Source organism: Bufo gargarizans, chromosome 3, assembly GCF_014858855.1.
Source record: "Bufo gargarizans isolate SCDJY-AF-19 chromosome 3, ASM1485885v1, whole genome shotgun sequence".
NCBI lineage: Eukaryota > Metazoa > Chordata > Amphibia > Anura > Bufonidae > Bufo > Bufo gargarizans.
In genome coordinates, this window is record NC_058082.1 from 210,127,429 (window position 1) to 210,141,903 (window position 14,475).

General features: G+C 40.9%; 1 protein-coding gene across 2 annotated transcripts in view; it reads right to left on the minus strand.

The window, feature by feature from the left end:
* The window catches only part of SLC5A7 (solute carrier family 5 member 7), a 40,006-nt gene extending 27,226 nt beyond the window's left edge, over nucleotides 1-12,780 (minus strand). Inside the window, exons 1-4 of one of the 2 annotated variants that reach the window (XM_044287317.1) lie at nucleotides 12,643-12,780; nucleotides 11,703-11,956; nucleotides 10,576-10,689; nucleotides 6,528-6,683 (exon numbers count right to left, since the gene is read on the minus strand). In XM_044287317.1, the coding sequence (XP_044143252.1) occupies nucleotides 6,528-6,683; nucleotides 10,576-10,689; nucleotides 11,703-11,880 (448 nt within the window). In that variant the 5' untranslated portion in view covers nucleotides 11,881-11,956; nucleotides 12,643-12,780. Of the gene's footprint in view, nucleotides 1-6,527; nucleotides 6,684-10,575; nucleotides 10,690-11,702; nucleotides 11,957-12,055; nucleotides 12,091-12,642 lie in introns of those variants that run through there. The other variant, XM_044287318.1, reaches the window with a different exon arrangement.
* Between the last annotated feature and the right edge of the window lie 1,695 nt (nucleotides 12,781-14,475).

The following is a 14,475-nucleotide window of genomic DNA, read 5'->3' on the forward strand; positions in this document are numbered from 1 at the left end:
TATATAAATGTGGTATCACTGTAATCATACTGACCCAGAGAATGAAGGGAACAGGTTGGTTTTACGTAATAGGGAAATTTATAAAGCTATGGCAGAATTTCTTTTTTCACAACATTTGCTATTTTTTCCAGCTTCCCACTACATCGTATGCAAAATTAAACGATGCTATTAAAAAGTACAACTTGTCAAATAAAAAGTTTTCATATGGCACAGAAAAATAAAAACAAGTTATGGATCTGGGAAGGCAGGGAGTAAAAATGAAAATGCAAAAACTGAAATCCCATAGTCTTGGAAGTATCAAAGAATATATCATAAATATTACAAAGGTTTAAACAAGGTTTAGGCTACTTTCACACTTGCGGCAGGACGGATCCGAGAGGCTGTTCACCCTGTCGGATCCGTCCTTCCGCTGCTTCGCCGCGCCGCCGGAGCTCCGGCGCAGTGCGGCAGTTCGTGGTGAGAGGCCACCGGACTAAAATGTCGGACATGCAGGACTTTAAGTCCGGCGGCCTTTCTCCGTGCACTGCCGTGCTGCGCTGGAGCTCCGCCCCGTCCCCATTATAGTCAATGGGGACGGAGCGGCGGTCCAGCAGCATGGCGAAATATTGGAAGGACGGATCCGACAGGGTGAACAGCCTGCCAGATCCATCCTGCCGCAAGTGTGAAAGTACACTTAGAGAAGTGTTTTAAATAAACTGAACAAAAGAACAAGGGGACAGAATCTGAAACGAGTTGGGGGAAAATATTATTTTTACTGAAAGAGTAGTAGATGCACTGCTATTCCAGTGAATAGGACTGAGCTGCAGCGCAATATACCAATTGCCTGGCCAAGCTCTGGCTGAGAACCTAACAATAATGTAATTTATCACCCATCTGGTCTGTCAAGTCTGTTAAATTCAGAATTTTACTGTAGGTATTTTCAAACTTGAAAATTGTATTTTTGTATGCAATTAGTTTGTTGCATTCTTTGATTACTTTTAGCACGTTACAATTTATATTTTGAGCCATTAATGTCTAAAGCAGAATAATTACATCAATATTACTGTGATAATTGTCTAAATGTAAACAAGCTCCTTACTGTTTCATCTAATCAGGGCACAGTTGGAAATTACAGTAAATTAGGTTTATTAGAACAAGAGAAGCTTGGCCTCAAGCATAAGAAATAGACCAGTCAACCCGAGGCAAAATCACTTGAATCAAATCTAAGTGGGCAGCAACACAGGTAAATGACTTCCAATTTGGATTTCCTATATAGATGACTCACACCAAGTGTTATTACAAGTTATTACAAGATCTCTGAGAAAGAATGTTGCTTATTTAAAATGTAAATCTTAACTATTAGATTTTTTTCACATACTTACCTGTGAGATAAAAGCTGAGACCTTAGACCCCTACTTGTGTTTCCGATATATGTTTCCCCTCTCCCCAGCATGATGTAAGGGTTGTCACCTACTTCCCTCATTTCAGCATTTCACAGGAACATCCTTAATTCATAGCTACATGAAAGAGAGTCCATGTAATGACTATTTATGTATCCACATGAGCTCTGCCCATAATATCATACATGACATATTTACAGTCATGGGCTGAGTCTTTGTATTATTGCTATGAATATTTATATGTAATTTATGAATTTACTGTAAAAATCCAGTCCTTTAATACTGTTGCCAATATCTATATTGTGGATGGTTTGGGCAAAAGTTTGTATATTTCAGTACACTAACTGAACATAAAAAGCTTGTCTAAGATTTAAAAAATTTCCTGTTTTTTCCGGAAAGATTGTCACTCTTGTCCATGGTTACGTTTTGTTAAGTATTCTCCTTTATGCTAAAATGTCTGTTTGTTTTTTAACATCTACTTAAGGCCTCTTGCACACGACCGTATGGGTTTTTCAGTATTTTGCGGTTCGCAAAAAAAGTATCTGCAAAAAATACGGATGACGTCTGTGTGCATTCCGTTTTTTGCAGAACGGAACAGCAGGCCCCTGATAGAACAGTACTATACTTGTCCATTATGCGGACAATAATAGGACATGTTCTATCTTCGAACGGAACGGAAAAATGGAAATACTGAAACAGAAGGCATACGGAGTACCTTCTGTTTTTTTTTTTTTGCGGATCCATTCAAATAAATGATTCTGTATACAGTTCGTATACGGAACGCAAAGAACGGAACGTAAACGTAAAAAAAAACGTTTGTGTGCAAGAGGTCTAAGGGTCTATTCACATGTCCGTTATTTGGGTCCGCATTCGTTCCGCAATTTTTGGACCCGTTCACTTTCAATGAGGCTGGAACGGATGCAAACCGGCATTTCCGGGATCCGCATCCGTTTTTTCAGGATCCACAATTCCGTTCCTGAAAAAAATAGAACACGTCCTATTCTTGTCCGCAATTGCGGACCAGAAAAGGCATTTTCTATTATAGTGTCTGTGATGTGCGGTCCACAAATTGCGGATCGCACATTGCAGGTGTCCGTGTTTTGCGGATCCACAACCCTAAGGCCTCTTTCACACTACAGTATGTCCATTTCAGTGTTTTGCAGTCCATTTTTCACGGATCCGTTGTTCCGTTTTTTGCTTCCGTTGTGGTTCCGTTTCCGTTCCGTTGTTCCGTTCCGTTTTTCCGTATGGCATATACAGTATACAGTAATTACATAGAAAAAATTGGGCTGGGCATAACATTTTCAATTGATGGTTCCGCAAAAAACGGAACGGATACGGAAGACATACGGATGCATTTCCGTATTTGTTCCGTTTTTTTTGCGGACCCATTGACTTGAATGGAGCCACGGACTGTGATTTGCGGCCAAATATAGGACATGTTCTATCTTTTCAACGGAACGGAAAAATGGAAATACGGAAACGGAATGCATACGGAACACATTCTGTTTTTTTGCGGAACCATTCAAATGAATGGTTCCTTATACGGACCGTATACGGAACGCAAAAAACGGACCGCAAAACGGAAAAAAAAAAAACGGTAGTGTGAAAGAGGCCTAAGAGTCATGAAGAGCATGATTTGTACAGACTGCAAGGAAAGAGGAACTGATGAAGCCAGCAATATTTTAGTATATGTGTTAAGCAGCATCTATTTTGTCTACTTAAGTGTCCATTCACACGTCCGTAAGTGTTTTTCAGATCCGCAATGGACACGGACACCTGCAACACGGACACCTGCAATGTGCGATCCGCAATTTGCGGACTGCACATCACAGACACTATAATAGAAAATGCCTTTTCTGGTCCGCATGGACAAGAATAGGACATGTGCTATTTTTATTCAGGAACGGAATTGCGGATCCCGAAAAAATGGATCCCGAAAAAACGGATGCAGATCCCGAAAATGCGGATGCGGATCCTGGAAATGCATATTTGCATCCGTTCCATCCCCATTAAAAGTGAACGGGTCCGCAAATTGCGGAACAAATGCGGACCCAAACTATGGAAGTGTGAATGGACCTTTATTAAGTATAATGCTGGTTGCAGAGTGCGATAGCATTTTGTGTTTTTGCGTTTGTATCTGTATTTCGCCATAGCAATGTGCACCTGCTAGGGGTTGTGCGGGCTGAACCCCCCTTATTAGGTATAGCCTGTGTTTTCTTTAATCTCTTTTGCAATTATTATTTATAAGGTACTTTAATGTAGTTGTATTTGCAAGTAGAGGAACTGCTGAGACATTATTTAGAATGGGGCTTTTTGCAAAAGCATGGATCATGCCCTCATATGTAATGTCTAAATGTAACAGATATATTTTTACATCATGCTTCTTATTGGTTACTTAAATTTTTTTTTTTTTTTTTTTTATATTTTAAAATTCAAATGGAGTACTCTAGCTGAGGAGGATGGCAGGATCCGGAACCTGGTAAGCAGATATATGTAGCCTTCTGATTACTTTAATAAATGCTTGTAATTGGTTATATTGAAATTGGTGTGGAGGAGAGGGCAGACCACTTCTAGTTCATCAAAGAGAAAATCCATTACAAAGCAAGCTGTCTGCATCTTTGTTATTTAGGCAGGCTGATTTCCCTAGGCACAACGAAGACTATTAACCAATTTGGACCCCATAGGAAAGCCAGGTGTAGTCCCCTAGTTTGGGACTTATCCTAAATTGCAGCAACATAAGTGATTGCTGGATTTCTACCACTGTAATCCCCACCGATCCTAAAAACAGGTGTCCTGTACCCACATCCTAATGGAGCTGCAGGTTGAGCATGTCTCTCCATTCATTCTCTAAGGAACTGCTGGAGATAGCCGAGTGCTGCACTCAGCTATGGTATCTCCAGACCATGTATAAAGAGTGAATGAAGCAGCCTGCTCAACCTGCCGCTCCATTCATACAGGGGCATGATCAGGGTGCAGACATCTTGCCAAAGCAGCAGCATCTGTTAACCACAGCTAATAGCAGCCACACACTCCATACAAATCTAGAGTCTGGAAAGGTCTCATTGTGTTCTAGTCATTCTCTGTGACCTGTGCAGAGAAGGGTTGGAGATGGGCTGTGTGCGTCATGTATTGTGAATGGGGGATCATGACATATCTATATACATGCATTATCTTTCATTGTAATCTTGTCTATGATGATAATAAAATGACTGCTAAGAAGTGTTACAGAACAAAAGGTGTCAGTCTATTGTGAAGCTCAGTGGCTTGTGGGAAAACGTAATTTAAACAATAGTTCATTTTCTAACGTTAATTTTTTTTTTACACTATCACAAATATATACCTTCTAATATTTCACACTGGAACGACTCACCATTATAAAAAACATTATGCTATACAATCAAACAATCCTACTTTTAATAGAAGAGAAACTTAGAACGTAATTATTTAATGTCACACGGTCACGCGGCTGCATGTGTGATGAAATTAAAAGATACAAACATCATTGAATACTTCTTATGCCCATGTGAAGCAGCAATAACACCTTTGTGAGTCACAAACCCTCTGATAGGATACAAATATGTCTGTGTGTTTAATTTGAAATGCACTGTATATGTAGTGATATTACACATTATAGTGTTGGCCGGTCAAGGGTTAATGGCCATGTAAGACTCAACGCTGGGCTAAGTCAAGGACCAGCATTGTGGCTGCACCTATGACGTCTCCACGCTGTGAAGGATGTTTGTAGAGTTCAGTTTGTAAGACATACTCTATAAGACTGGTTTCACGCGGGCGTTGCAGGAAAATGTGCGCGTGCGTTGCGGGAACACACGCAATCTTTCCGCGCGAGTGCAAAACATTGTAATGCGTTTTGCACTCGCGTGAGAAAAATCGTGCATGTTTGGTACCCAAACCCGAACTTTTTCACAGAAGTTTGGGCTTGGGATCGGTGTTCTGTAGATTGTATTATTTTCCCTTATAACATGGTTATAAGGGAAAATAATAGCATTCTGAATACAGAATGCATAGTAAAATAGCACTGGAGGGGTTAAAAAAAGAAGAAAATAATTTAACTCACCTTAGTCCACTTGATCGCGAAGCCGGCATCTCCTTCTGTCTTCATCTTAGCTGTGTGGAGGAACAGGACCTGTGGTGACGTCACTCCGGTCATCACATGATCCATCACATGATCTTTTACCATGGTGATGGGTCATGTGATGACCGGAGTGACGTCACCACAGGTCCTGTTCCTCCACACAGCTAAGATGAAGACAGAAGGAGATGCCGGCTTCACGATCAAGTGGACTAAGGTGAGTTAAATTATTATTATTTTTATTATTTTTTAACCCCTCCAGCGCTATTGTACTATGCATTCTGTATTCAGAATGCTATTATTTTCCCTTATAACCATGTTATAAGGGAAAATAATAATGATCGGGTCTCCATCCCGATCGTCTCCTAGCAACCGTGCGTGAAAATCGCATCGCATCCGCACTTGCTTGCGGATGCTTGCGATTTTCATGCAACCCCATTCATTTCTATGGGGCCTGCGTTACGTGAAAAACAGAGCATGCTGCGATTTTCATGCAACGCATAAGTGATGCATGAAAATCACCACTCATGTGAACAGCCCCATAGAAATGAATGGGTCGGGATTCAGTGCGGGTGCAATGCGTTCACCTCACGCATTGAACCCGCGTGGAATACTCGCCCATGTGAAAGGGGCCTAAGGCCTCATGCACACCACTGTATTTGCAGTCCACATCCGATCCGCATTTTTTGCGGATCACACATGGACCCATCCATTTCTATGGTGCCGCAAAAAATGGAGACAGCACAAAGATGTCATCCATGTGCTGTCTGCATCCATGTCCTATTCTTGTTCACTTTGCACACATGAATAGGTAATTCTACAATGGGTTGGAGAAAACTGCAAGATGCAATAGGCGGATCCGTGGCTTGCAGACTGCTAAAACAGATACAATCATGTGCAGGAGGCCTAAATGCCAAGTTATTTGTGCTGTATACGGCACATTAATGCTTCTTTCTTTTACTGAGTATACGTTGAATACTATTACTTGTAGAAGATTCTGTTAGATACACTAGATGACATATAATTCAATCAATAAAAGTATATAAAAGCCTTACCCAAAGCAGAAAGTATTGCAGCGGCCCAGAACATCTCTCCCATTAATGCTGGTATGAAAAGTAAGCCGCCCATTCGCTTTCCATAAATCTGCTGGAAAGGGTCTAGCATGGTTACATATCCCCTTGATCGCATCGGCTTAGCAAAGAACAGACCACCTAGAGAAAGATGTATAGTACATTTATATTTGGTGGACCTTTTGCTGTAAGAAGGCACATAAAATATACAGGACGAGACTCAGTATTGTCATGACCAGATGACCCAGCAATTGTTGTCAAGCAGGTTCATGTCTTTATATTAAAGGTACCTCTGAAATCCAAGCACAGCCATTTAGATATAATGTTACATGTTATTTGATGGAAGTACAGAGGACAGATACGATAACAAACAGCAGGGGCTTTATCATCTCAGACATTGGTGGCATATCATTAGGGCATGTCACCAATATCAGATAGGTGCGGCTCCTAGAGGTCCAGAAAGGGATCCCAAAAGTGAAGGAAAGGGCACAAAGCATGCATGGTGTGCTCTCCTTTAATTTCTATAGAAGTTCCAAAAATTAACAAGCATGGCCACTGCTCCATTTACCTATATGGGTCAGCGAGCAATTGGCTATTTTCAGAAGTCCCTCAGAAATGAATGGAAGGTGTCTGCCAGGGCTGTACTGGCCATAAAACCTACAGGGAAACTTCCCAATGGGCCAATGCCCAGGGAAGTGTCTGAGCCTTCTTATGGCTACCAGCTAAAGAAGTAATAGTCTGATGCTCCCACAGTTAATTAATGCTAGTAGCATCAAGCACTTATATACTTTGGCCGATGGCTGCAGGTTCCCTCCTGACTCCTGAATTCAACTGTATTGTCACCCTGAGGTAACTGGAGTAGGGGAATAGAACATGGCAGTTGCCTCTGGCCACCAAAGTGGGGAAGATTCTTTGTGCTGCTGGAGCATTAATTTGCGATGCACTGTGGTATTTGGTTCTGCTGGGTGAGTATTTTGTGATGCACTGTGGTATTTGGTTCTGCTGGGTGAGTATTTTGTGATGCACTGTGGCATTTGGATCTGCTGGGTGAGTATTTTGCGATGCATTGTGGTATTTGGTTCTGCTGGGTGAGTATTTTGTGATGCACTGTGGTATTTGGTTCTGCTGGGTGAGTATTTTGTGATGCACTGTGGTATTTGGTTCTGCTGGGTGAGTATTTTGTGATGCACTGTGGTATTTGGTTCTGTTGGGTGAGTATTTTGTGATGCACTGTGGTATTTGGTTCTGCTGGGTGAGTATTTTGCGATGCACTGTGGTATTTGGTTCTGCTGGGTGAGTATTTTGTGATGCACTGCGGTATTTGGTTCTGCTGGGTGAGTATTTTGTGATGCACTGTGGCATTTGGCTCTGCTGGGTGAGTATTTTGCGATGCACTGTGGTATTTGGATCTGCTGGGTGAGTATTTTGTGATGCACTGTGGTATTTGGATCTGCTGGGTGAGCATTTTGTGATGCACTGTGGCATTTGGATCTGCTGGGTGAGCATTTTGTGATGCACTGTGGCATTTGGATCTGCTGGGTGAGTATTTTGTGATGCACTGTGGCATTTGGATCTGCTGGGTGAGTATTTTGTGATGCACTGTGGCATTTGGATCTGCTGGGTGAGCATTTTGTGATGCACTGTGGTATTTGGTTCTGCTGGGTGAGTATTTTGTGATGCACTGTGGTATTTGGTTCTGCTGGATGAGTATTTTGTGATGCACTGTGGTATTTGGTTCTGCTGGGTGAGTATTTTGCGATGCATTGTGGCATTTGGATCTGCTGGGTGAGTATTTTGTGATGCACTGTGGCATTTGGATCTGCTGGGTGAGTATTTTGTGATGCACTGTGGCATTTGGATCTGCTGGGTGAGTATTTTGTGATGCACTGTGGTATTTGGTTCTGCTGGATGAGTATTTTGTGATGCACTGTGGTATTTGGTTCTGCTGGGTGAGTATTTTGCGATGCATTGTGGTATTTGGTTCTGCTGGGTGAGTATTTTGCGATGCACTGTGGTATTTGGTTCTGTTGGGTGAGTATTTTGTGATGCACTGTGGTATTTGACTCTGCTGGGTGAGTATTTTGTGATGCACTGTGGTATTTGGCTCTGCTGGGTGAGTATTTTGTGATGCACTGTGGTATTTGGTTCTGCTGGGTGAGTATTTTGTGATGCACTGCGGTATTTGGTTCTGCTGGGTGAGTATTTTGTGATGCACTGTGGCATTTGGATCTGCTGGGTGAGTATTTTGCGATGCACTGTGGTATTTGGATCTGCTGGGTGAGTATTTTGTGATGCACTGTGGTATTTGGTTCTGCTGGGTGAGTATTTTGTGATGCACTGCGGTATTTGGCTCTGCTGGGTGAGTATTTTGTGATGCACTGTGGTATTTGGTTCTGCTGGGTGAGTATTTTGTGATGCACTGCGGTATTTGGTTCTGCTGGGTGAGTATTTTGTGATGCACTGTGGCATTTGGATCTGCTGGGTGAGTATTTTGCGATGCACTGTGGTATTTGGATCTGCTGGGTGAGTATTTTGCGATGCACTGTGGTATTTGGATCTGCTGGGTGAGCATTTTGTGATGCACTGTGGCATTTGGATCTGCTGGGTGAGTATTTTGTGATGCACTGTGGCATTTGGATCTGCTGGGTGAGTATTTTGTGATGCACTGTGGCATTTGGATCTGCTGGGTGAGTATTTTGTGATGCACTGTGGTATTTGGTTCTGCTGGATGAGTATTTTGTGATACACTGTGGCATTTGGCTCTGCCTACTTGTGGTGGCCATGCCTTCTGTTGTCTACATCACAGGGCCCCTTTTAGTTTTTCCTAGCACCATTTTTAGTTCCCAGACCGCCCCTGGTGGCCGTGCATGCACGGCTGCCCTCTGTTCACTTTGGCGGTCCTGTTCTGGAGATAGGAGCAGGTCCCAGAGGTGTGACCTGCTGCTATCGGACATTGGTGGCATATGCTAACGGTATGTCTCCAATGTCTGAGGTGAGACTCCTTTACATTGTACCCAAACTGGTAACACTCCCTCCTGGTCCTGCACTGAAAATGAGACATATTCCTGGAACAACTCACTAAGTCAGTATTGCCAATACATATTTATAGTCAGTATATGCTGTTGTCCAGAAATATATGACACTTAATTCGATTTATTTGCTGCTTATTGGAAGAGTGTATTCCACCATTTAATGGCCCTTACAGTATATGACCGCTTATATCGTTTGGGAACCTGAATTAGCAACGGGGGCCATAAATTAAGTTATCTGTTAAACCATTTTTTTGCTTTGCCTTTAATACATATAGAGTTTAGATCCCCTATAAAATATAATGAGAAATAAGCTGATCTACAGTAGTATATACTGTACTATGTATTAGTATGACTTATTAATATCATGAAATGTGTGCAAACATATCACAGGCTAAAAACTAAACAAACAGAACAAAAAATTCAGTTGGTGAAAAAAAAAAAAATCATGGCATCCTTTAGAATGTTCCTTATGCAGCTTGTCATGACTTTCATTTCCATTCAGTTACTGTAGAATGTGGCATTTATAGGCAATATTAAAGGCCAAGAGGCAGACAGTATTGACGCAGTGTAGCACCCCATGAATGATGAAGCTTTCTATGCCCAGGCATGCATCCGGGGAACATTATACATCCAGATATTTAACACAATAATACATTTTTCTCATGTGAAAAATATGATCCAGAATTTGTTTTCCCTAGCTTAGAGTGCAAGATAGGCAGAATTTTAAATTAGTTTGTATTATACTTTGCTCCTAATATGAGCACCATTGCATTATCTTTTATACGTCCTGAAGTAAAACAGCACACCACATTGAAGGCCTGAAAAGGTTAAATGAAGCCTCCCGAAGGAACACTGATTAGATATGTCTGCTTATTAAATTAGTCATGCATTAACCTCTGCATCTCCCTGATATCTGTATTCCTCAACCCTTATTTGATTTGCGGATGACCATAGTTTTGGCTGAGACAAATATCAATACATGTGATTTAATTACAACTTACCTAAGATAAGACTGATCGAGTAGCCAATGGGTGCCTGAGCCCACGCCAGCCCATACCCTGACACATACACCGCTTCTGCCGTCCCATTGATGTATCCTCCACCAACCCATGTTGCTAATGAATTGCATTGATATTGAAAAAGAGATAATAATGATTAGAGAAATGTTGAAAATGAGACATATAGAAATGTATATTTAGTGGGGGAAGGGGGAGGCACAACATGTGAAAGATTTATTAGTGCATCTCTTTTAATTCATTTTTTTTTTATATTGATTGATTGATTCATTCAAGATTCTTTCAATCCACACATTTGACTTGAAGATTTGAGGAGTGTTAAATAAAGAACGATACGTAGCTTAAAACAAAGACAAATATTTTAGTGCATTGCTTAATTGTTTACTAAGTAACTGCATAACTAACATTAAACCCATCTAGCCGAGCCCTGGCAAAGCAAACATTGCTGCAGTTAATCATTCCATCATTAACATGGATTATGCACAGCAGATAATGTAGCAGTGTATAAAGCGGTAGGTGGAAAGTAATTAAATAATACACAATTAGGAATACAGTAAAGGCTGTCTAATCTAGCTGTAATGCACCTCAGATAATTGAGGAATCAGAAATCGAGATGAATGGATCTTTTTTCTCTTCTGTGACTCTTCAAGACACAAATCAGACCAATATGCTGTAAATTTAGATGCTGGTACATCAATTTTACCATCTCTAGTCAACATGACAGGCAGTAAAATCTTTAACCTGAAACCCATACACTTTGTGTGTACGGTGCCTTATTTGTATCAGTAATAAGCTGCCTGACTTAACACAAGAACAAGGGGGCACAATCTAAAATTAGTTGGTGAGAAGATCAACACCAATATCAGAAAATATTTTTACAGTGATAGAGTAGTTGACGCTTGAATCAACCTACCAGCAGATGTGGTTGGGAAATGTACACTAAGTGAATTTAAACATGCATGGGATAAACACATGTCTGTCCTAAGAGAAGTGGTAATACAAGGGCAGACTAGATGGACCATGCGGTCCTTTTCTGCCCTCAATCTTCCATTACTCCTTATAACGCTCATAAATCAGTGTTATAAAACTCCATAAAGACAGTGGATCCTCACCTGTAGTAGTAAAAGCTCCAACCAGGAGTCCTATATCTCTTCCACCCACAATAATGCCTTCCCTGGGGTCTCCATCACCACGTGAGTTCTTAGTTCTCCAGGCAGCCCAAATGCCCACAGACAGGATAGCCAAATAGAAAAAGATTATTGCCACCAGCCCCTCCACGTGGAAAGCCATCTTCTAGAGCAAGGTCTGGCTATTTCATGAATGAGTCTATATCCGTACAGCACTCTTGTCTCCTGTACATGAAGAACTAGGAAAAAGACAGAACACAAATAGTCAACTCAACATTCCTCTATGTAGAATAATAACCATCTAAGAAGTCACAGGAAAATATCAACAAGTCAGTCACCTGTAAATTGTTGCTCCTCTCTGCCTGCTCTCCGCTCCTGCCATCATCAATCACTCCTGCCTGTCTCACAATGCTAAGAATTCCTCTGCATGATTCCACCATAAAAAGGCAGGGAAATCATAATTTACTTCTACTGGCTGTATTACCAGATCATAACTGGTAGGAAATGTTATTGCAACTCTATAATGTATGTATTTATCTCACAGTCAAATATTATTCCATAAAAACCTTTGTTCCTAACTAATGTCTGCTAGTAATAGTCATACTACTATATAATACATGCAAAAATAACCAGATAGTGACTAAGACATCTGCTAACAATGAAACAAAAGGAGAGAGAGTGGACCCTGCCCCTTATAGATTTTAAAGGGATGCAAAGGTTACAATCTATTAGTAAAATTACACTAGTTTTTGTCTTTGTCGGATTCACGTTGGTAACATCATACAACTATGCCCAGATTGCTCAGGATTATAAACAGTTGAATTTCTAATTCTTACCACTTTGCTATAAAAGTTGAAGTATATTTTTGAATGGTCAAATAAACCTTTAGTTTAGTGCTCATATATTGGCAATGTAGAATACTCACATTATGCATAGGTCATCAAACACTTGTTCAAAGGGTGCTCATCATCCATCTGCAACCTTCAACTCCCAGTGTATGCCCACTCCCTGCTCTGCTTCTGGCTGCACACACCCTGCTTCATAAGCAGAAGCACAATCCCCCTGCTGCTCCTATGCTCCACAATTCACTTCTCATTGAAGTAAAGAGAAAATCCACCCCCTGAGAGCTGCAGTCTGCTTTCCTCTGTCAAATCGCGCTGTCAAAAACAGAGAAATGTATTCTTTTTACTCATGAAGGTTGAGGATATACATCATATTCAATATCATAATGAGTCTTGTTATCTCAGTCTATTTATCGTAAATATGTATACATAGTGGAACTGTCCTAGGTCCTGATCCAATCTACAGTCCTTACAGCTACTTAATCTAAAAAAGTAGACCACAGAGGGAAGAAGCTAGTTTTAGCCTTCTCATAGGACTAATTCTCTAGACGGGGCGTATCTCCTGCACCCTTACTTGGGGTACATGCGATACACCCCCTATCAAACAATGGCTGTCATTGATAGTAGTAGAGCGATAGTCTTACCAGTACAGGGAATTCCGGACCTACAGGACTTCTCCACTTCTTCCAATGTTTAAAAAATAAATAAAAAAATTGCAGTTAGGATTATTATAAGCCTATTAGATCTTTAATGAGGCAGGCGTGTGACATACTGAAGTCAACGGCAAATTAGTTTGTTTTATTAAAAGAAAAATTCTTATAAAGCCAGAAGGTTGTTCGTCAGAGATCAGTTGCTGGACGTCAGAAAGCGTTATGCGGCTTTTGAGAGGAATAAATGAATAATTATTGGCAAAGAGTTATGGGGAAGGGCGCGTATATAGGAAAATGGTAGTGTGAAAAAATGAGATAAAAATAGGGATAGACATCATCAGAAGCTTAAAATAACCCAGGCACACCTCAAGAAATTCTCATCCCGTATGACTTTTAATAAATCTTCTGGCCATGACGCACTGCAGACTTCTCCACCTCTTCCATTTGACTGATTAACGGAGAAAGGTTTATTCCTCAATGGCTAGTCTTTGACTGCAATTTTTAGGCTCAGCTGCCAAATACAATTGAAAGATTGATTGAAGAAACAGGTCACCACATTTGTAGCCACCATTCTTGTCAACATAATGAAAATTCTAATGTAGTGAAGTAGAGTAGAGAAAAGACAATATTAACAAACTGATTCGCAACTAAAATGTTGCTCACATTTAGGCAATGATATTCAGCCATAATATGAAAAACATGTGAAAAGCATTGATTATCATTTTGTGACAATGTCTAGTGGTGGTATATATTAGACATCAAGTGAACAGGCAGTTCTTGAAGTTGATGTGTTGGAAGCAGGAAGAATTGGCAAGTGTACAAATCGGAGTGACTTTGACAAGAGCCATATTGTGATGGCTGGACCACTAGATCAGAGTATCTAAAAAAACTGTAGGTCTTGTGGGGTGCATGCAGCTGTTAGCACCAATAAAAAGTGGTTCAAGGAGTCATAGTTGCTCAAGGCTTATTGGTGCACATGGAGAGCAAGGACTAGCCACATGGATGTGGGTTTCACTGCAGGGTAGTCTCTGTATGACTAAAAAATCACTGAAAATAATGCACTAACACAATAGATGCAAACATTATAGCATTTCTGTGCACTTTTGCCCCGCTAATCCCACAGGCGACCTTGATTAGGTGGTACATATAGTTATATATTCTCCTCCTATCATTGGTTGATTGATGCGCACAGAGGTAACTAGGAGCAGCACACTATATGTGCAGGGTCTGCTCTCCTGAATGTAGATGCCCAACAGCATAGTGCCA